The 22,354-nt window shown below is 39.1% G+C and overlaps 1 protein-coding gene across 5 annotated transcripts in view; it reads right to left on the reverse strand.

Annotated features, from left to right (window-relative positions):
- Positions 1-22,354, reverse strand: part of ARHGAP21 (Rho GTPase activating protein 21) — a 151,461-nt gene that overhangs the window by 98,375 nt on the left and 30,732 nt on the right. For 2 of the 5 annotated variants that reach the window (XM_043964943.1, XM_043964939.1), the window contains exon 1: positions 3,943-4,072. The exons of the other annotated variants lie outside the window; for them this stretch is intronic. In XM_043964943.1, the coding sequence (XP_043820878.1) occupies positions 3,943-4,026 (84 nt within the window). In that variant the 5' untranslated portion in view covers positions 4,027-4,072. Of the gene's footprint in view, positions 1-3,942; positions 4,073-22,354 lie in introns of those variants that run through there. 5 annotated transcript variants of the gene reach the window in all.

Below are 22,354 nucleotides of genomic sequence, written 5' to 3' on the forward strand. Positions count from 1 at the left end.
AGCACTCTGTCTTGGCACCACTGACTGAATGATATCTGAGGCAATGACACACTCCACTCTAGCCCAGCATCAGGAGAGGCAGCGTGGCATCTGGAAAGGTTGTTGAGTTTGTCATCCAAGCCCTAGCTTCAAATCTCTGGTCTTCTTCTATCTGCTCCTTGTATGAGCCCTCTTTGGACCCTGGTCTCCATAACAATAAAAATGAGGGAACTGATCTAAATCTGTGATTCCAGGATTGATATTATAGATGTAACAGTTCTGTTAAATGCACATCATACATTTCTGATACAGAAGCAGGTAAGAACACATTTTAGGGGACACACTGAAAAGGCAACAAGCACATTGAGAGGCTCAAGTGAAAGTTTCAAGTTTTTAAAAATGTCTTCTTTGATTTTCTCCTCTCTATTTTCTCTTCTCTTAATTAGCTTCCTTCTTCCCCTCTATTTCCCAAGTTCTATGCCTGCCAGTAGCACCCATCATTTTAAAATACAGACCAGCTCACTAGAAGCTATCTTTGTGTCCCCAGTACTTTTGTGGTTGAAGCAGGCTCCTGGTAGAGGACTTGAGGAAGAACCAACTGTGATGTTTAAAATCTAAATGTGTGGTTGCCTTAAATGAGAAGCTTTAGCACCAGTCTTTGGACATTAAGCATTTATTAAAGCCTACTAGGTACACGTGGAGTTCAGAAAGTTAAGAAAAGGCCTATCTAGCCTAGAGTTCCAGCTTGGTCTGGTTATTCCTCAAGTCCTCCACCAGGTGCCTGCTTCAACCACGAACTGCTCAGCAAACCGAGTGTGGAAGCTTTTTATAGGTCCTGAGCAAAGGTAGTCTTTTCACATTGCTTCAAACTAATTGGCTAGTGTCATCCAAACCCACTGGTTCACTGGACTTGAAGGTGGTCTCCAGCTGAGTTCAAAGTCCTTAGCTTCTGAGAACAATACTTTCTTAAGGGCCAGACAGGTGTGGTTACAATCTAATTAACTTTAAGTAGGCTAATCAGCAAAGTCAATCACTCTCACTTAATTCAATCAGTTTAGATGAATCTCCAGGTGGGGCCTTTGAGTATCTGCCAAATCCCATTATTTTATCCCATTAGATATCTAATAGATACCTATTTAATTGAATTAAGCCAGTCCCATGACTGAGATTGAAGCTAAGAAGGTCGTTGGTTTCTTTGTAACTTTTTAGAATCTCCAATATAGGCCACAAGAATTGAATTTTGACCTAAGTTCTCATCTACTCTTAGGAGAGAAATATGCAAATTATGAATATCAGAATCTAAATTAAGAGCTTTGAAGCTATCTAGCCCCTGTACCTTAGCAAAAATCTTCTCTATAACATCCCCTCAGAGGACCATCTAGCACCCATTTAATGACCTATATTGATGGGGAACTCATCACCTCTTCAAACATTGCACTCCACTTTAATGATTAAGGAAGTTAAATTTAGGGTTCAAAATGTATGCTGAATAGTCCCTTGAGGTCTATTATCCTCTAACAATCATATCATGTGATTCTGCTAATTCATCCTCATTTTCCCCATAATTATGTTACCTATCCAGTTTTAACGTAGACAACCAGCATTTGGAACTTCCACTTTTCCAAATAGGCTCTATAATTCAGAGCTAGTAGCGGCCAGTTTTCTCATACTCTGACCTAAAGAACTTTTGAACAGAAAAGTGCTTCAGATAATCATCATCCACACCTCACAGATGGAGCAATCAAAGATTCCAATAACTAACAATACCTTACAAAGAACCTGGAAGCATTTCTCAAACCTTTAAACAAAAAACAGGAATTTAGTGGAAGGGAGGCCAGGTGGCAGGAACTTTGAACTAGGATGCTCATAAAGTAAAGATAGGCTTTCCAGGGATGGTGGGCCCATAAAGGGCTAGGCCAGTCTAAATCAGACATTATTCATTCTTTTCCACTGCTTTCTTCCCATCTGCAAAGTAGATAAGGCATTATTATCTCCATTTAATACAAGATGAAATTGAGGCTCATGGATAGTGTCCATGTTCTGCATTACACAACTAGTAATAGGGGGAGAAGGGAATAATAGGGAGAGATAAATGTCCAGTCTGAAGGGCTCCCATTCAAAAAGTAAGACCAGGCATGTTGCTTGGCCCCAGAGGACAGAACTAAGAGCAGATGGGTAAAGATGTGAAAAATCAAACTGACAGCTCATACAAGGAAAACCCCTGAATAATTATAGCTATCCCAAAGTGGAATCAGCAGAGGCCCTCACCTGAGGACCTTAACATAAGACTGAATAACCACCACCACCCTCTTCCTTCCTTCCCCTTACACATCATGGATATTGTATGAATTGGAATTAAGTGACCTATGGTCAGGTCTAGTGATCAAGGTAATAGTCACTCCAACATAATACCAAGATCCATCCAACCTCATGTGATCGCTAGATTACTGAGTCATCTATCAACTTCCTGAATTTGTTTCAAAAAAACCTTTTCCTCTAGGATTTGCCCAGTTCAAGGAATACTGAAGGGGACCTATGTCTCATCACGATTCTTCTTTTAGATGATTAAGGCATGAGTTTATAAAGAAATCCAGATATACTTCTATAATATTGAAACCCCAAAAGGAAAAGTTCAAAATGCAGCTTCTTTTTTTGTTTGCCTAACTATGAAGTTTACATTTTAAGTTAATGGTAACATCTATCTTGTCCTTTTCTTCCAGGTTGCCATTCCAAATCCATATTTTATTACTGTAATGTAAATCCATTAGTGAAAGAACTAGAAAGTATATTGAAGATCAATTTTGATCTGGCAGCATACACTGGACGACCTTTCCTCATCTCTGATTTCTATGATTCATTAGTCTTTTGTGCCCAGCCCACACTATAGCAATATTTCTCCTCTCTACAAAATGGAGGCTGTTAATACAGAACAAAAATGAACTAACCATCAAAGGACACATTTGTTTTCCATCCCAACAACAAAAGCTGTCATGGATGAAGTGAGAAACAAAAACATATGTAATTTTCAACAATTAGCCTAAATTGCATACCTTGTCTTTGGCCATATAGTAAAATAGTTAAACTTTGATTTTCCCTTCAAGTCTAAGAATACTCAAAAAATGCTCAAAAATCTACAAATAAATGATTTGTAGTTCTCAAGGTATTGAGCCAAGTCAAATTATACTAATCTGGAATATAAACTATTATGTAGGCTTCTATCAATTCTTCAAGAGAAGTCACTATGCATATTATTTCTGAATTATATGTGCAATTTGAATTAGAAATACTTCGTGCACTATTTATTGGGAATACCGGGGAGGGAGAGAAGAGTAGAAGAAACCCACTAGTTGTTGCCTATTTTTTTTTTAAAGACAATTCAAAAGCAACTGAATTATAAATGAAAATGTAACCAGTATTTTTTCTTTTAACTCTAACCAAAATGCCAGGATAATTACATTTTCTCAAAGGGTAATCTAAATATAAATCACAGATTATTTTAAAGGAATTTCTATTTTATCTTTGAATGAAAAAAAAATGCCTAGAGCTCCAAAATACAGTTTAAAAAAGAATTTCAAAATTTCCAAGAATTTCATAATTCCTTCATGAAAATGAAGTTTATAAAATGAATATAAACTATTTATTGACTACTCATTTAGAAAAACATCAGTTTTGTTTTTTAAAAAATAGGTAATTCTGTGTCTCCCCTCCCCCATCAATTAAAGCTCTACAAATAAACTCTCCTCAGCTCTACCTAATCATAAACATTTCTTTTTGAGAAAATTCAGATAGACTGAAATAGGCAATGCAAAAATAACTATTTCTACACAGAATAATACTTTGAAAGGTTATCTCTAATTGTTAAAAGAAAACATTGCTTTCAATTCCACTGCAATATTTTCTCGTTTTGCTTAAGACAGTATTTGACACTTAATAAATAAGCAATAAAATATACTTAAGACAAACCTGATCACTCCAAGCACAATAAAGATTACATAAGAAACTCCAATTGTGGTTGATCATGCAGTCTAAAATCTTGAACTGGGCCATCGCTGCTTATAGCGCAGTCTGCATCTCTGCTCTGACTCAGCTTTTGTCAGTATGAAACTCTGTTAAGAGAGCTATGCAGTGATGAGATTCCGGAATAGGACCTTCCCTCCCCCGTTTGTCAAGTCAGCAATAAGTAACTGGAGGAGCTACATCACGATTTTAGATACTAACCAGTATTTTGTCAAACAAATGCTATGTTCCAAATTCTAGAAAAGGGGTAAGACTACTTTTCTTATTTTATTAGGTTATCTTTAGGTTCTTTAATGATTTCATTATGTTTCAATTTTATTAGATCTTATTAGGTTATTAATGATGTTTAAACAAAAGTGTGCATTATTTTAAAGGTCACTACTGTACTTGTTTCTCCTCCCTCTGGGTGAAAGGAATTGATTACCCACCTGTGCAAGCATTGTTAGCAAAAAACAAAATTTAGAAATTTTGTAGATATCATGAGACAGTAGATATTAGAAGAGAAATGCCTGGCTATATAAAGGTGACATCGAGTCTAGGGAGGAATAAGCAGATATCAGTAATTAAGAAAGCAGGCCAAAAGTTAGAAACAGATTAGTTGGTCTAAGGTGGAATACATAATTCAAATCAATTTAATGCAAGAGACATTTAGTACCTACTATGCACAAGGAATCATGCTAAGCACTGGGGGAAATAAAAAAGTGAAATAAGACACAAATCTAGTCTTTAAGGACATTACAATCTAATAGAATAGACTGCAGGGGAGAGCAGAGCATGATATATTCAGCTCCTAACATAGGAAGAAGTCCTGAAACAAAATGGAAGAGTAAGCTAGATACAGCCTATGGAAAATTGGTCAATCTTTTCTTTCAATTCCGAGTTACAGGTCCTCTAGATGCCTCTATACGTCCTTCTCTCACCTGCACCAGCAACTCCCTGGCCCTCTCTGACACTACTGGTGATGCCTGAAGCCTCCTCCGCTCCACGGAATCCCTTCCTCTCTTCCTTCCAGAGGAGGCTTAGGAGCCCTCTCCCTACTGCTACAGCTCAGCATAGGGGGAGGAGGGAAAGAGACGGTGAAAGATGTGCTCCCAGAGTCCCAAACTCAAAAGAACTTCCCCCTAGAAGTAGTTTGGTTTGGCTGTGTTCTGTGTTAAGCATATGTTAAATTCTATGTTGTTACCTGCTCCAGTGGCTCTATTACAGAAGTCTCCTGTCTGACCTCCCTACCTCCAGCCTTTCCCCACTCCATTCTACCCCACACAGGCTCTGGCCAAAGCCTAAAACTCAAGAGTAACCATGGCCCAGCCTCTACTCAATCAACCATCATGGCTCCCAATGACCTCTAAGGTCAATGAGAAACTCTTGGCTTTGCAATTAACGCTGTTCCTGCCTTGGACCCTTCCTACATTTCCAATTCTGTCACCCATCTGTCCCCTCCACACACTCTTACAACTCCACCATGCCAGCGCACTTGCTCTGCACACACACATGCCATCTCCCTCCCACCTCGGGTCCTCTGCACTCTCTCTCTTTTTTGATCTCTCCACCATCAGCTGCTAGTGTCCTCCCTCCCAACACTAACTGGTAGTCATTTTGTAGACTGCGTATGGACACGTCTCGCCCATCAAGAAGCTCCTAGAGAATGGAAACTTTCGTCTTTTCTTTAGGACATCAGCTAGTGGGTAGTGCACAGCAGGAGGTCTCTGACTGACTGATCCTGAAAACTCTGTCTCTACTAGAATATGCCTTCTGAATACCCTGGCTGGCAGGCTCAAGTCCTCCTGCCCTTCTCTTACCTCTCTCCTGATCTCCAGTCTCACATCTCTGTCTTCCAGCCACCTCAAATTGGATGGCAAACAGACATGCTCCAAATCAAACTCATTATAAACATTCCCTTCTTCCAAACTTTTTGCTCCTTGCTCTTTCCATGAACAAAGCACTGAATCTACAAACTCTGGCCATTTTCTCTGGCTGTTCCCCCATGTCTCTCTCTTTATCTCCTCCTCCGGGCTTCAAGTCCCCACTAAAACTGCCTCTTTGGCTCCAGTACTCTCTTCCATTAACTATTTCCAATGTATCCTCTATGGCTTACCTCATTTCATCAGTGAGACAATAAGCACTTATTAAGCACCTGCTAGGTATCAGGCACTATGCTATGCTATACAAAAGGAGGCAAAAGACAGTTCCTGCCCTTAAAGACTCTCACAATCTAATGGAGGAAACAACATGTAAATAACTAGGTACATACAAGATATATTTACAGTAGATAAAGATAGGCTGAAAAGAGAAGGTGTTAACTGCTGTGGAGACAGGGAGAGTCTTCCTGCAGGAACAGAAGCTTTCAAGTAATCTATTTTCCTTAGCAAAATTAAATGATCCTTAAGTAATTTTGTTTTGTTTTGTTTTTTAATTCTGGGGTTTTAAGGATAGCAAAATGAATGTGACTGCATTGATTTTTGCTCTAAACTGTGACATTATTGGTATAAAAAAATCCTTTAAAAGGAGACATTTTCCCCAACAATGCTGATCTGCAACTGTTCTTCAACTTAAAGTCTTAGGAAAGTGGCAGAAACACTGAAAAGTTAAATGAATGTTCTAACGTCACACAGTCAATAGATGAAGGCAGCACAACTTGAACACGTCTTCTTGACTCTGAAACAAGGGTCTCAAATCTACTAGCCCACACTGCCACTCTATGACTTTGCTTTTTGAAAAGGCAAAAATTATATTGGTAAACCAAAGCAGAAGTTTTTAACAGTGACTATTATAATCCAGCCTTTCTACTCTAAACAGTACTGGTTAGTTTAGACTTAATTTTCTATAGCTTGAAGCAATTCGAACAAAGTAGATCCCATAGAATAACTGAGGAAGGTAAAAAGTTTCAGGGCTCCCTAATTTAAAAAACAGAACAAAACTTCCCTTTAAGTCAACTATATTATTCTTCCTTCTCTCTGCTAAACTATTAAAAAGCATCAGCGGGGCGGCTAGGTGGCGCAGTGGATAGAGCACCGGCCCTGGAGTCAGGAGGACCTGAGTTCAAAGCTGGCCTCAGACACTTAACACTTACTAGCTGTGTGACCCTGGGCAAGTCACTTAACCCTAATTGCCTCACTAAAAAAAAAAAAAAAGCATCAGCCCCCATTCCTCATCTTCATTGTTGTTCTTGTTTGTTCACTCATTTCAGTCCTGTCTGACTCCTCCTGACCCCCATTTGGGGTTTTCTTGGCAAAAATATTGGAGTGGTCAGCTCATTTTACAGATGAGCAAACTAAGGCAAACACTAGATTAAGTAACTTGCCCAGGATCACACAGTTTCTAAGTATCTGAGTCTGGATATGAACTCTGGAAGATGAATCTTCTTGACTCAAGGCCGAACACTCCATCCATTGTGAAACCCACTTGCTCCTACGGGTGGTATTTGAAGTCAACAAGGAAATATGAAGAAAAGGGGTTAAAGGAAATTGGAGAATAAAAGGAAAAATATATTAAGGGAAGGATCACTAAAAAGCAAAACAAACTCTTAAAAAAGGGATAAGAAACAAAAAGAAGGAAAAGGATAAGCAGATAGGATGGAAAGAAATATACAATTAGCAATCATAACTATGAATATGAATGGGATGAACTCATTCATAAAAGATAATAGAATGTATTAGAAATCATAATTCACACCTGAATTCACATAAAAACACACCTGAAATGGACAGAAATACAGTTAAACTAAGGAGCTATATATCACAATCTACTATAATTCAGCTGAAGTAAAAGATGAGATAGATAGTAAAGATGGTCTGAACCAAAGCAATAGCAACAAGTGAAATTGGAATTGAAAGAAATAAAGAAGGAAAATGTATTTTGCTGGATATTATCATGAACTATGAATTAATATCAACACTAAACATATGCAGAGGGAGCAGCTAGGTGGAACAATGGATAAAGCACTGTCCCTGGATTCAGGAGGACCTGAGTTCAAATCTAGCCTGAGACACTTGACACTTCTAGCTGTGTAACCCTGGGAAAGTCACTTAACCCTCACTGCCCTGCCCCGCCCCCCCCCCAAAAAAAAGAAAGAAAAGAAAAAGAAACATATATGCAAACAGCATAGCACCTAAATTCTTAAAGGAAGAATGACAGGGAGAAATACCAGTGAAGGAACTCAATTTACCCTCTCAAACCTAGATAAAACTAATCAGAATGTCCCTGGGATACAGTTCAAGATGTTCAAAAAGCAACTGAAGATGCAAGGCTGGAGGATAGGAGAGCTGGTGGAGCTGGATAAACAGATCTGAGAATCATCTGCATAGTGATGATAATTGAGTCTAATGGGCTCAAGCTGGATGAAGATCCAGCAAAGGAGAGACTGAGAAAGAGCAGTCTGGATAACTAGGAGAGATCAATGTCACTAAAACCTACAGAAAAGAGGATATCAAGGAGAAGAGGGTAACTGACATTGTCAAAGGCAGCAGAGAGCTCAAGAAGGATGGCATTATATTTAGCAATTGAGAGATCACTGGTAACTTCAGAAAGAGCAGATTCAGTCGAATGATGAGGTCAGAAGCCAGACTGCAGAGAGTTTAAAAGTCTGTATTATATGTGTACTGAGATAACACTAAATGATTCCTTCCCTTCTTTCTTCTCCCCACAGCTTCAATTCTGTCTGAAAATTCAGAACATAACTGAAGAAGTCAAAGTGAGAGCTCACTGGGGCAGCTAGGTGGCGAAGTGGATGGAGCACCGGCCCTGGAATCAGGAGTACCTGAGTTCAAATCCGGCCTCGGACACTTGACACTTACTTACTAGCTGTGTGACCTTGGGCAAGTCACTTAACCCCAATTGCCTCACTTAAAAAAAAAAGTGAGAGCTAACTAGTACATCCCTAAACAATAAAGCAATTCCATAGGGATATGTGACTTCACCTAAGTTTTTTAAATAATTGGACAGAGGCTTCTAATTCATCAGCTACTGAAGTGGCCATAATTGGCTTCTTGAAGTAGCGAAATTCCAACTACATCATTTTGCTTACAGAAATGCTGAGACATAAGCTTATAACCTTGAGACTTTTTTTTTTTGCATCATCAAGGTTTTTCATAGTTTGTTTTGTTGCATTGTGTCAAGCTGCCAATGAATTGTAATAATGTACTTTTAAATATTTTCCCACCATTTAAATATGCAATTTTGTGTTTTTCAAGATCAGCACTTGTACTGTCAGCTATAGATGCATAAAATTTAACCAAACTAATGTCAAATAATTCAAGTCTGTATTTTAAAAAATCACATAAAATCGGGGCAGCTAGGTGGTGCAGTGGCTAGAGCACCAGCCCTGGATTCAGGAGGACCTGAGTTCAAATTCAGCCTCACACACTTGATACTTATTAGCTGTGTGACCCTGGGAAAGTCACAACCCCAAATGCCTCACCCCCCCCCCAAAAAAAATCACACAAAATCTTTATTTATTAAATTCTGAACATGGAAACGTTTTCTCTTTTTTGTGTGTTCATTTAATTTAGTAAACTTATCCACTATCAAAATAATATCTAACACGAACTGGCCTTATAAAATTTAAGTATTAACTTTATTATATTGGTACCAAGATCAAGGAATCAGAGTAAACTATCTATATTCCCACTAGTAGACAGTACTGAATTAGCTTTTCTAAGAAAACAGGTCTTCCTTCAAGGGAGGGAAAAACAACAAAATAACAATATCCACACTGATGCAATAGTTGAGGACTATGAAGTGTCTCAGAAACATTTCTTAGTCATGTTAACTTTTGGGACATCAGATGTTAAAGCCACCAGAGTACTAAGAACACACATACATTGGAAGGTATTTCCCCATTCCTGGTTCTCTCTATTATTGCTATTAAGCTGCTTTAACATTTCTCCTCCAAAGATCTTCCAAAGCCAGTTCTTTAGAGTATCAAGGAATACATGATCAATTCAGTGACTAACAATAACTGCAGAAGACTGATAATAAATTATGCTTCCCCTCTCTTAGGAGAATATTCAATGTGTGTATTTATTTTGTGTGATTATATGTACTTGTTATAAAAGAGGGTGTTTTTGGAAGGAGAGAGAGGCAATGGGAGGTCGTGATTGTAACACACACAGAAAGGAAAAGAAGTTCAATGAATCTATTTTTAAATAGAAACCAGAAGGAATTTCAGGAGATATAAGAAGTAATGTTGGAATTACCATGTTAACTTTGAAACACACACACACACAAATATAAATATATGTGTATGTACATATGCATGTGTATATATACATATATGTGTGTATAGTGTTACATAGAAGCAGATTCATAGCTTCATATGCAGTCATCTTTTTTCTGTTCTTTGTACCAGAAAATTTCATGTTTTTTAAAAATTCATAATAAAAAGGACAATTTTAAAATGTTATCAAGGTGTAATTAGTTAAATTTACATTGCAGATATAGTACATATATAGGTACAGGGACTAGACCTTTGATTTCATTAATATGGAGAGCTAACTCTTGCACTGCCTCTGGAATTTCTAGTCTTGAGTTGTGTAAAAAAAGGACTGAAAGGTTAAAGCACTCAAGTATGACTGGGCAAATCTATCACTACAATTGGAGGAACATTCCAGAATGTTCCAAGAATACAACCGATGGCAGATCAGCAGGACATCATCTCTATAGACCACCAGCATCTCCCCTCACACCCCTATGGAAACAGCCCAGGGCCCTAATCCCAAGAGCCTTTGGGGGAACACTGCATGTAGCCCAGTGCTCCAGTCATTACAACTCAAGACCCAGAAAAAGAAATGCTTGTCACCAAAGTCCTTGGCACTGTCAAGTGGTTCAACATTAGAAACTGATAGCATTTTATTAGTGAAAAATGACAGGAAAGAAGTATTACTATCTATTGCCACTGCAACCTAAGGACCATAAAATCTTTTTTGGGGGGGGGGCGGGGCAACGGGGGTTAAGTGACTTGCCCAGGGTCACACAGCTAGTAAGTGTCAAGCATCTGAGGTGGGATTTGAACTCAGGTACTCCTGAATCCAGGGCCAGTGCTTTATCCACTGCACACCACCTAGCCGCCCCCAGGACCATAAAATCTTTTCGTTTGACTTGCTGCCTCCCCTCAGAATGTGAGCTCCTTGATAGAAAGGACTGTTTTACATTTCTATTTGTATTCCCAGCACTTGGAACATTGATTTGCACATAGCAAACCCTTGAGAAATGCTTCATTCATTCATTCATCCATTCATATGCAAAAGGAAGTACATTATTGTCAATTATACATATACATAGCTCTTCTAGAGTAATCTCATGTGATTCTATAATTCTCTCTGTTAGTACTAACATAAACTGTGGACAAATCTTTGTCAAGCTCTCTTAGCAAGTTGCTCTCACCAACATTAATTTTATACCAAAAGTTCTAAGATTTGTTTGATTAAAACCAGCAACATTTATCTGATTCTTAGAAAAATAACCAATATGTATGAAGACTGAGAAGAAACACTATCCACCAATAAATTAACAAGCACTGATCAAGTGCCACTACCAGAACAAATGACTCTCTGATGTGCTTGCTCTACCTCAGCAGTCTTATCACCTAGAAACCTCCATGCCTGGAGTCTGCCTGTTCTATTGACGGGTGACTCCCTGGCTAGGTGGCCACTGCATGAGGGGCCTCTGCCATGCTTATTTCATTCCCAAATCAATTCATTCTCTGCACTGCTCCACGTATTCAGCAGTCCTGCTCCCTCATCCCCTTTGCAATTTCCCTTTAAGGTTCTATTCTATTAGAATTTAAGCTCCTTGAGAGCAAGGACGATCTTGTTTGTTTGTATCCCAGGGCTTAGCACAAGGTTACAGGACATTAACATGTTGCTAAACAGAGGTAGATCCCTCCCCCTCCAACAAGTCACACAAGTCCAACAGGTCAAGGTGGGCTGCTAGCTAATACTACCCACCAAGAAGCCTCCAAGGAAGGGGCCTCCTCGGACACCGTAGGCAACCTGATCCCCTTTTCCATCAATCAATCCACAAATATTACTGTGTTCGCCACATACTGTGCCAAGTCTTCAAATACAACTACATAAGTGAAACAATCATTGCCCCCAAGGAGCTCAAACTCAAATGGAGGTCATAAAATGTGTGCGCTCACACACTGATCAGACCTGTGGTTTCACTCATATCAGGAATTCCCAGTGAAGGCTATCACCTTTTCAGAAAGTGACCCTGAGCCATACAGCCACTCGGCCAGTTTAAGTCGGAAGTGCAACCTGAACCCAAGGGTTCCTGGACAGTTATGTTGTCTCCACCCAGCCTTCTCTTCTGGGATAAAGATCACCCAGTTCCTTCAACTGATCCTGATGACACGGACTCAGTGTCTTTTACCACTTGTTTGTCCTTCTCTGGATGCTATTTGTTTAATTAAATGTCTTTATTAAACTTTGGTCTATTTGCGTAAAGGGGTTTCTTTGAAAAAATATAGAAGAGATGTTAAGGTTCTCAAAAGCTGGAACCAGATAAGCATTGGTCCTTACTGAAAAACTGAACAAAGGGTTACCAATAAATATACTTTTATAATAAAGTTTTATATATTGTCAAAGAAAAAAATGAAGTAAAGTCCTCTATGCTTTATTAAGAATGTACACATCATGTACAAAGCCCTTCTCTCTGAGATACTAGTGGGAACCTGAGTTGATGGCTTATTTTCATTCTAAGAAGGGTATTAAAATACCAGATGACACAGTAGAACACTACCAAAAGAGTAAAGCCATTTTTACCTTTCCCTGATCCTGTGCCTCACTCCAACCTTGGTAGAAAAGCACTTTTAGGAATGTTCAAGAACAATACAACATTAACTACACCCTTCCTTCCCTTACTTGTCAGAAACCTTTGCAGCAAACAGCAGTTTAGAAAATAAAAAACCTGAGTGGAGGAGAAATGGTGTCAATAAAAGTTTAAAGCAGAAATCCAAACTGTTAGAGTATAAAAGTTCCACTTTTAAATAAATCTTGTTTGGCCTTCACTTCTGAACAAAATTCTTTTCAGGGGTGAAAAGGGAAAACATTTTATGGGGAAAGAGGATCTAATATTTGGATGGTAAGATCTTGCATTTTAACTATTCAATAAATATTTATTTGTATTTATTCACTTTATATTTGTGCTGTAAATATGTATGTGCTCATTTCCCTGGTTCATTGCCAATAGTGATGTTGTCATTCTTTGTACCCGCATCCTCAGGAACTAACATAATGCCTGACACATAGTGGATGCTTAATAAATACTTGTTGATTGAGTTTAAGGCTTTGCTAATCCAGGGAGAAAGGAACAGAAAAAATACCTCAACTTACAGATTCCTGGAGTCTCTAAATATAAAGGTTTTCATTAGGAAATTATATCAAACCAGATGGAGTGGGTAATTCCCATAAATAAGCATCAAGAAGTAAACAAAACGTTAAACCACTAAGGTGGAGGCAGAAAAACCAGGGGAGGACATCAGGCCTTAAAAACAACAGCAGCATCTCAGTCACTTACTACTCAGACCAATCAGTCCTGACCACCTAGCTGCTTGTATCAATGTGTTCCTGGTGGTGTTGCCTAATGTTCCAAAATGTATGTAGAAGGCAAGATGACACGACTGATTACTGCAAACAAAGACCAGGAATCTGCGTACTCTCCCCTTGTTCGCCTACCTATTCGACTGCTCTTCAGTATCCTTTGCAGGCTTCAAGTCACCACTATTAACATTAATAAGTGAATGTCTACCAAGGTTCTGTCCTGGGAAAAAGAGATTTCCTCTATATTAACTACTGTTTGGAGATATCATCAGCTTCTGTGGCTTCAATGATCTTTACTTTGATAATTATCATATCTACTTATTCATACCTAACTACTGGTCTTGCACCAAAATCCTGATCTACCACTGTTGTTTTTCAGTCATTCAGTCGTGTCCAACTCTACATGACCCCATGGACACAGTGACTTATCTGAGATCACACAGCTAGTATCTGAGGTGAAATCTGAACTCAGACCTTCCTGACTCCAGGATGGTGCTCTATCTACTGAAATACCTCACTGCCCCAGTGAACTACCATAGACATCTTGTTGTTGTTTGTTTGTTTGTTTTTTTGCGGGGCAATGGGGGTTAAGTGACTTGCTCAGGGTCACACAGCTAGTAAGTGTCAAGTGTCTGAGGCCGGATTTGAACTCAGGTACTCCTGAATCCAGGGTTGGTGCTTTATCCACTGCGCCACCTAGCCGCCCTACCATAGACATCTTAAACTCAGTATTTCTATAACTGAACTCATTATCTCCCCACCCAACACTCCCCTCTTCCACATTTGCCTATTTTACTACCAAGAGTCATAAGGAAGTTAGTAGTAGAGGCAGCTTTTGAGGTGGCAGATAAGTCCAATTTTAATCATATTGAATTTAAAGAATTAGTTGATTATCCAGGTGAAACAATTTAGTAGGCAGTTGGAGATTTAAGATTGGAACTCAGGAGTGATTAGCGCTGATGATGTAGATTTCAGAGTCATCTTAATAGGTATGGTCTTTGAAGCCATGATAATGAGCATGTTTACAAAAGGACAGAGAATGTAGAAGAAAGAAAAGTATGGGGCACAGCTTTGGGGCATCCCCCCACACACACCTGGGAGTTAACAATGAATGAATGAAGGATAGAGGAGTAGTCACAAGAGAGCGTATCATCAAAGCCAAGGAAGGAGGTAAAATTTAAACTGAAGTCATATTCCATAGGATCAGATAAATTTGAAGAAATTAAAGAGGATGAAGACTGAGGGAGGGTGGGAATCATTGGATTGTGAAAATAGGGTGACTTTGAATAGCCTATTTTCTAAAATGTTGATGCTTTTTACCCCATACCTATCACCTATCTCCCCACCCCAAAACTCAGAACCCTTCTCTGTAAAAAAGAAGTACAATTAAGCAAAACAAATTGACACACTGAACATGAGTAGTAACACATGTCTCATCCTAGGGAGGGGAGGGAACAGGTATTCATTAAGCACCTACTATGTGCCAGGCACTATGTTAAGTGCTTCACAAATATGATCTCATTTGGATTATCACAAAAACCTTGTGAAGAAGGTACTATTAGCCCCATTTTACATTTGAGGAAACTGAGGCAGAGGTTAAATGACCTGTCCAAGATCAAACCATTAATAAGTCTGAGATCACTTTTGAACTCAGGTCCTCTTTACTCCAGGCCCAGTATTTTATCCACTATACCACCTAGATGGTACCCATTATCTACCACCATCCTTCCAGGCACTTAGGGTAACAGCTTGGTTGTCATCCTCAATTTTTTTACTTTCTCACCTCACTCTTCCCAACCAACCAGCTACCAAGTACAGTCATTTCTACCTTCCTAACATCTCTTGTGTGTGTGTGTATATATATATATATATCCTTTTCTCCTCTAATATGCCACCACCCTGATGTAGGCCCCCAAACCTGGAATACTGCATTGACCTACTGCTTGGCCTCCCTGCCTCATGTCCATCATTTGTCAAACTGATCCTCCTGAAGTACGGGTCTGACCTTTTCATTTCTCCCCCCTCCCCCCCCATTCATTTAAGTCCAATGGCTCTCTGTTACCTCTGAGATCAAACATAACATCTTCTGTGTGACATTCAAAGTCCTTTTCGCTACACAGCAATACTGACCTCCTTGCTCCTCCCATAAGATATGCCATCTCCTGACTCTGACCATTCTCTGGCTGTCCCTCATTCCTGGAATGATCTCTTCTCATCTTCACCTCCTAGGTTTCCTAGGCTTCCCTCAAGTCCCAGCTACAATATTGAGTACAATAAGCCTTTCCCCATCTCCCTCACTGCTATTGTCTTCCCTCTCTTAATTGCCTCCAGCTTATCTGGTACATATCTTTGTGCACTGTTTGCATAAACTCCCTGAGGTCAGACTGATTTTTGCCTTTCTGTGTATCCTCAATGCTGAGCAAAGTGCCTTGGTATATAATAGGTGCTTAATAAATGCTTATATGACTATTTTCCTGCAGGGTTAGAGAGATTACTCCACCCAATTGAGTGTGTACATTATTCCCTCCTTGAGACAATTCTAATGAGATAGAGGTCTTAGAGCCAATTCTGATGAGTGTTAGGCTCATTTACTGCCCAGATTAAATAGATTACTCCACCCAGTTGGGTGTGTGTGTTAGTCCCTCCTTGAGGCAACTGAAGAATTTAAGGTCTTTGAGCCTTTTCAGATGAGTGAAAAATTCATTTACTGCCCTGCTCCTCTTCCCCCACTCCAAAAGCCTTTTCCTGTTTCTTTCATGTAGGATTTCACCTCTGTCCTTCCCCCTCCCCCAGTGCATTCCCTTCACCCCTCAATTTGACCCTAAAGATGTCATCACCTAGCTAGGTGATACAGTGGACAAAGCATCCACCCTGGACCCAGGGGGATCCCAGCCAAAACCTGGCCTTAGACACAAGAAAGTCACCCACCATATGACCCCAGGTATGTCCCCCAGCTCCAATTTTTTATGGTTCTCTAGGGTCTTCTATTTGAAAGTCAAATTTGCCATTCAGTTCAGGTCTTTTCATCACAAATATCTGAAAGTCTTCTTTTTCATTAAAGTCCCATTTTTTTCCGCTGAAAGATTATGCTGAGTTTTGCTGGGTAGGTGATTCTTGGTTGTAATCCCATTTCCTTTGCCCTTTGGAATATCCTATTCCATGCCCTCCAGTCCTTTGATGTAGAAGCTGCTAGATCTTGTGCTATCCTGACTGGGGCTCCACAGTACTTGAATTCTTTCTTTTTTGTCAGCTTGCAATATTTTCTCCTTGATCTGAGAGCTCTGGAATTTGGCTATAATATTCCTAGGAGTTTTCCTTTTGGAATCTCTTTCTGGAGGTGATTGGTGGATTCTTTCAATTTCTATTTTAGCTTCTTCTTCTAGAATTTCAGGGCAATTTTCCCTGAGAATATCTTGAAAGATGATGTCTAAGCTCTTTCCTTGATCATGGTTTTCAGGTAGACCAATAATTTTCAAATTATCTCTCCTGGACCTATTTTCCAGGTCAGCAGTTTTTCCCAGAAGATGTTTCACATTGCCCTCTATTTTTTTATTCATTTGGATTTGCTTTATTGTATCTTGGTTTCTCATAAAGTCACTGGCTTCCATTTGCTCAATCCTCATTCTTAGGCAATTATTTTCATCAGAGAGTTTTTGTACCTCCTTTTCCATTTGGCCAATTTGACTTTTCAAACTGTTGACTTTTTTCTCATGTCTTTCCTGCATCATCCTCATTTCTTTTTCCATTTTTCCCTCTACCTCTCTAACTTTATCTTCAAAGTCCTTTTTGAGCACCTCTATGGCCTGAGACCAATTCATATTTTTATTGGAAGCTTTAGATATAGGGGCCCTGATGTTGACATCTTCCTCTGAGGGTGCCCCTTGGTCTTCCTTGTTACTGAAGAAATTTTCTATGGTCCTCACCTTTCTCTGTTGGCTCATCTTGCCTTTCTTTTACTAGACTTTTAGCTCCTTAAAGTGGGGCACTGTTTCCAGGCTGCAGTATCCCAAGCTTAAGAAGTCCCAGGTGGTATGATTTAAGGAGGATCAGGTTCTTCACTTGCCTGGCCTGTTCCCTGGTCCTTAGATGACCCCAGACCAACTTGCCAATCAACCAGCTTTGTGTGTTGTGGTTGTTAGCCTGTGACAAGCCTGTGCCCCTCCCCCACCTAGGCCACTGCTACTCAAGCCCACCTCCTGGTTCTCAACAGGGGTGAAAAACCCAAGTTCTCCCTTAGCACCAGCATAGACCCCTGTAGTCTCTCCCCTGCCCAGGGCTCAGCACACTCACCAGACTGTGAGCTTAGTTCCAGACAACATTGGTGCCTCAGCTGATTCAGAGGCTCTGGGGGGTCTCCTGCTCTGGTAAGGCCTTCCTGGGACTGGATCTGTGTCAGGGTGACTGTGGGATTGGGCCTGACTCCTGTCTCAGCACAGCAGCTCCCTCCTTCTGACCTTCCAAGCAGTTCTTGGTTAGAAGATGATTTCAGCACATTCTTCTGTGAGTCTTGCTGCCCATTGTAACGATTGGAATAACGCCACCTGCTGGATACTTACTGTAGAAGAGTTCTGCCCATGAAGGGAAGGTCTTTGAGGGCAAGACCAGGAGTCAGGAAGTGACGCGGACTAGTGGGAGGAGGAAGGAAGAGACTGGCGCTCAGTCTCGCTCTCTTTTCCTCTGGACTCTGGTGGAGAAGGGAGCTAGAAATGTGCTCTCCCTTTAATAGATAGAAATCTAGGCCTTTTTCTCTCTCTTTACCAAATTCTTATTCTCCTTAATAAATGCTTAAAAGTCTAACTCTTGCTAAAGCTTATAATTTATTGGCGACCACTCATTAGATATTTTAGACAGTTTAGCTAGAATTTTAACCCTTAACAGATGGCTGACCACGAAGAGGAAAGCTAAACTTCAGTCTTCTGATCTTCTGGTTGGGTAAGAAATTTCCCCTCCCTCTCCCTTTAACTGCTAAGTACTGGCGTACTGGCTGTGTTTTCCTTTAAATTTTTTCGAATGGACCTTTTAAACTCCCTAATTACCCTATTTTTGATTTTAGTCTGTTTAACCAGACAAATGGGGGATAAGATCATGTTAATGCTTTGTTTTTGTGGATTTTCTATTTTTCTTTTTATTTTTGTTAAAAGAGCCAGCAACTTACTCACACAAGGAAATATCACTCCCTCTCCCAACCATGCTTTTTCAGAGAAACCTGAAGAGATTCCTGCAGCTTTTCCCAATTCTAACACTAATTGTTGCTCTAATTTTGCATGCCTGGAGGCAATGACCCACCCTCTAGAAGTTTTTAATCCCCTAGCACCTGGAGGCAAAGTGGGGGAAGAGGAATCCAGGCCTGAGTTCAAAATCAAGTCTGATTCAAATTGTGCTGGTCCCTCCCCTCCTCTCCAGACCCCACCCTCTACTCCCCCCATGGCCAAGCCCATTGCTTCCCCTGCCCGGGAAGTCCAAAGATCTAATGCGCATGCTCAACTTTCTCTAACTACATTTGCAGCTTCAGGCTCAGCCCTTCCCCAGCCTGGCTGTGCTTCTGAGACAACCTTAGAAAACCCTTTAAATTCCAGATATGCTCGTTTTGTTCATAATTTTGCTAACCTGCTTTTGTCTTTAATTAGTAATCTTATAAAGCATTTGTATGGTGAAAAGACTGACAGACAATATAGAGGGGTTAAAGAAGAAAAACTTAAGCTGAATAAGAATGACAATCATCACCATAGTTCAAGACTCCGCTTCTTTTGCCATGGAAGTATATATATTTTACAGAAATGTAGAAGTAAGAAGCAAGGTATTGATATGAGTATTGGGGATTTTAGATATCGGAATCAAAAGTGTTCTGAATTCACTCAGAGTGATAGTATCAGTTCAGAGGTTACATAGGATTTCTATGCTATTACATCTACATTTTGAAATTAATGGTATGGGTTTATTTTCATAGAGATTTTCATGCTTTTGAGATTGTGTCTTATACTTAGTTTTTAAAACAAGGAGAATATTTGTAAAAACTTTTTAGTCATGTGATCAAGTTTATATTTTATAATACTCTTATTAATATTAAGTTCATTCTCATTTAGATTTCCTTAGTTTGAATTTCACTGTCTTTTATTGTTCCATGTGTATTTTCTTCTATTCATTTATCTAATTTTAAAAAATTGCAAGATGGTTTTGATTTCATAATACAGTGTTAATTCTAGGAGTATCGTGCTCCCATATTCTGAGTTGTTTGTTTTTGTTATTTTTTCTCAACTGATTATTTGATCAAACTCTTTAAAGCATTTCCTTGGCAAATTGGTTGCCATGGCAAGTGTAAATTGATTCTAGAAGTATTATTTTTGATAAGCATATTCCAAAAAAAAAAAAGAGGGGAACATTTGTAAAAGTTTTCTTTTTTTCAAAAAAAAAAAGTTTTCTTTGAGATTCTGTTGTGCTTTAACTTATATTTAAATATGTTCAGATTTTTCACAAAAGTAATTGTATACTAAGTAAAAAAAGGTATTATTTGAAATTGTTGCATAATTATATATTATATTCTGAGTCAAGATGTATTCACATTTTTTGCAATCATTTATTATCCTCAATTTTTAAATCCATATGAGACTTGGATTATGGGAACTTATCATTTAAGACACTAATTGCCTTTATTCTGAGTTATCAGATGCCAGTTGGCCAAGATGCCATTCAATCACAAGAGGAATACATGCAAGAGCAGACACTGAACTGTCACATGAGGGGAGACATGCATGAAGTCAAGGTATGGCCGAGGGAACGGCTTTTGACTAATGTTGAGGTTGGATTCTCTTGGTTTAATATTTTATTTTATTTTTCCCCACAATATTGTACAGATGGCTGGAAGTATTCATCCCACCCATCTCACTTCTACACCTGGCTTCTATGCTCCCTCCTATATGCCTGATGCCATGGACATCTCAAATCCCATGCATCTGATTAAGTCTGACTCAGTTTCCTCCAATATGTTCAGTGGCATGGACATATATTCCATCCACCTATTTTAAGCCTGGTATACTGCATGGGCAGTATATATTGCTCAAGTGTGGGAATGCTCATATCCCATCATTTCTCTGTTCTTTTATGGTAACCCCCATAATTATCTCAGGTGTCATGATAAATACAGTGTTGAATTTGGCCTTGACACCTGTTACCAATTATATTAGATTTTTAAATTTCTCATAATGGCATGAGGATAATTAGGCAGATGATGCAAAAAATGATGAAACAAAGATAAAAATTATTTTAAAAAATTAATATCACAGCAATTGTCTTCTCAATTACCCTCCATAAGGGGGGACTATAGTAATATTATAATTTTAAAGAATGTTTCAATTTTTGTTTTATTATATGTTTCATGTGTAACAACTAAGATTCTGAATTCCCTTAGACATGTTTTTGAGAACTTTCATTGTTTGATTTGATTATTGACAAAGCTATTTTAAAGTTGTGTTAAGCTCAATTTTGTAGGAAATTTTCCTGGCTGATTACCAGCATCCACACATCAACCCCTGAAAAGACTTCCATCCCATGACTACACCTAGAGGACATCTAAGAAAAGACTTTCAGAGACTTTAAATGAACAGTTTTGATTTGTTGTTTTTGTTGTTTTTTTCTCTTTCTGTTATAATATACACCATCTGTAACATGTATTCTCTGCAGAGGCCCTCCCTTTGCAAGACTAATGTCAAAGCGTCGGTTCATGAGGACAAAAAAAAAAATCACCCCTCTGGACAAAACTTTCCTCTCTTCCTTTTCTATATTGTCGTTCACATATTATTAGTTAGCAATAGTTATTATATTCTTTTTACTGTTCCGTCAAGGAAACATTTTGTTTCTTGAGGAACAACAGGGGGGACTGTAACGATTGGAATAACGCCACCTGCTGGATACTTACTGTAGAAGAGTTCTGCCCATGAAGGGAAGGTCTTTGAGGGCAAGACCAGGAGTCAGGAAGTGACGCGGACTAGTGGGAGGAGGAAGGAAGAGACTGGCGCTCAGTCTCGCTCTCTTTTCCTCTGGACTCTGGTGGAGAAGGGAGCTAGAAATGTGCTCTCCCTTTAATAGATAGAAATCTAGGCCTTTTTCTCTCTCTTTACCAAATTCTTATTCTCCTTAATAAATGCTTAAAAGTCTAACTCTTGCTAAAGCTTATAATTTATTGGCGACCACTCATTAGATATTTTAGACAGTTTAGCTAGAATTTTAACCCTTAACACCATGTAGCCTTTTTGACTTCAGTTACCCTAAAACTTCCATTTTACTTGGAATTCACGGTCCACCACCTAGTCCTTCTTCATTGAGTTTTTCTACTTTAAACAATTTCTAAATAAAAGTCTGTATTAAAAAATAAATTATAGCCATTAGCTGGCTACTTGGAGACATGCCAACAGCTACACATACACTATATATATATATATATCTGTCAGTATCACTATATTAAATACAGTACAGTATAATTGACAACAGAATCACAGAAACTAGTCTTATTATCCCCTTTAAAGGATAAGGAGACTGAGACCCAGATGAGACTATTAGGTCATCAAGTAAAGGTTAAATTACCTTCTGCATAGTCTAACATAAGAAATTATGCAATGCATATTAGGGACAGTTTTAGTCAAACAGTCTATTAAGAAAAAGTTTTGGTTCTCAGAGGGTAATGAGAGAAAAGACTGTATTTGGACTCTTTTCAGAGCCCTAAAGAAAGAGAGTAAATCCTGTTTTGATGCTCAAACCTCCCAGTAGGGGGCCACCCAGCACATGGCTTCTGGGCCTTAGGCCTGAGCAGGGCCTAAAGAGGGGCC

The sequence above is a fragment of the Dromiciops gliroides genome, chromosome 5, assembly GCF_019393635.1.
Source record: "Dromiciops gliroides isolate mDroGli1 chromosome 5, mDroGli1.pri, whole genome shotgun sequence".
In the NCBI taxonomy this organism is placed as follows: Eukaryota; Metazoa; Chordata; class Mammalia; order Microbiotheria; family Microbiotheriidae; genus Dromiciops; species Dromiciops gliroides.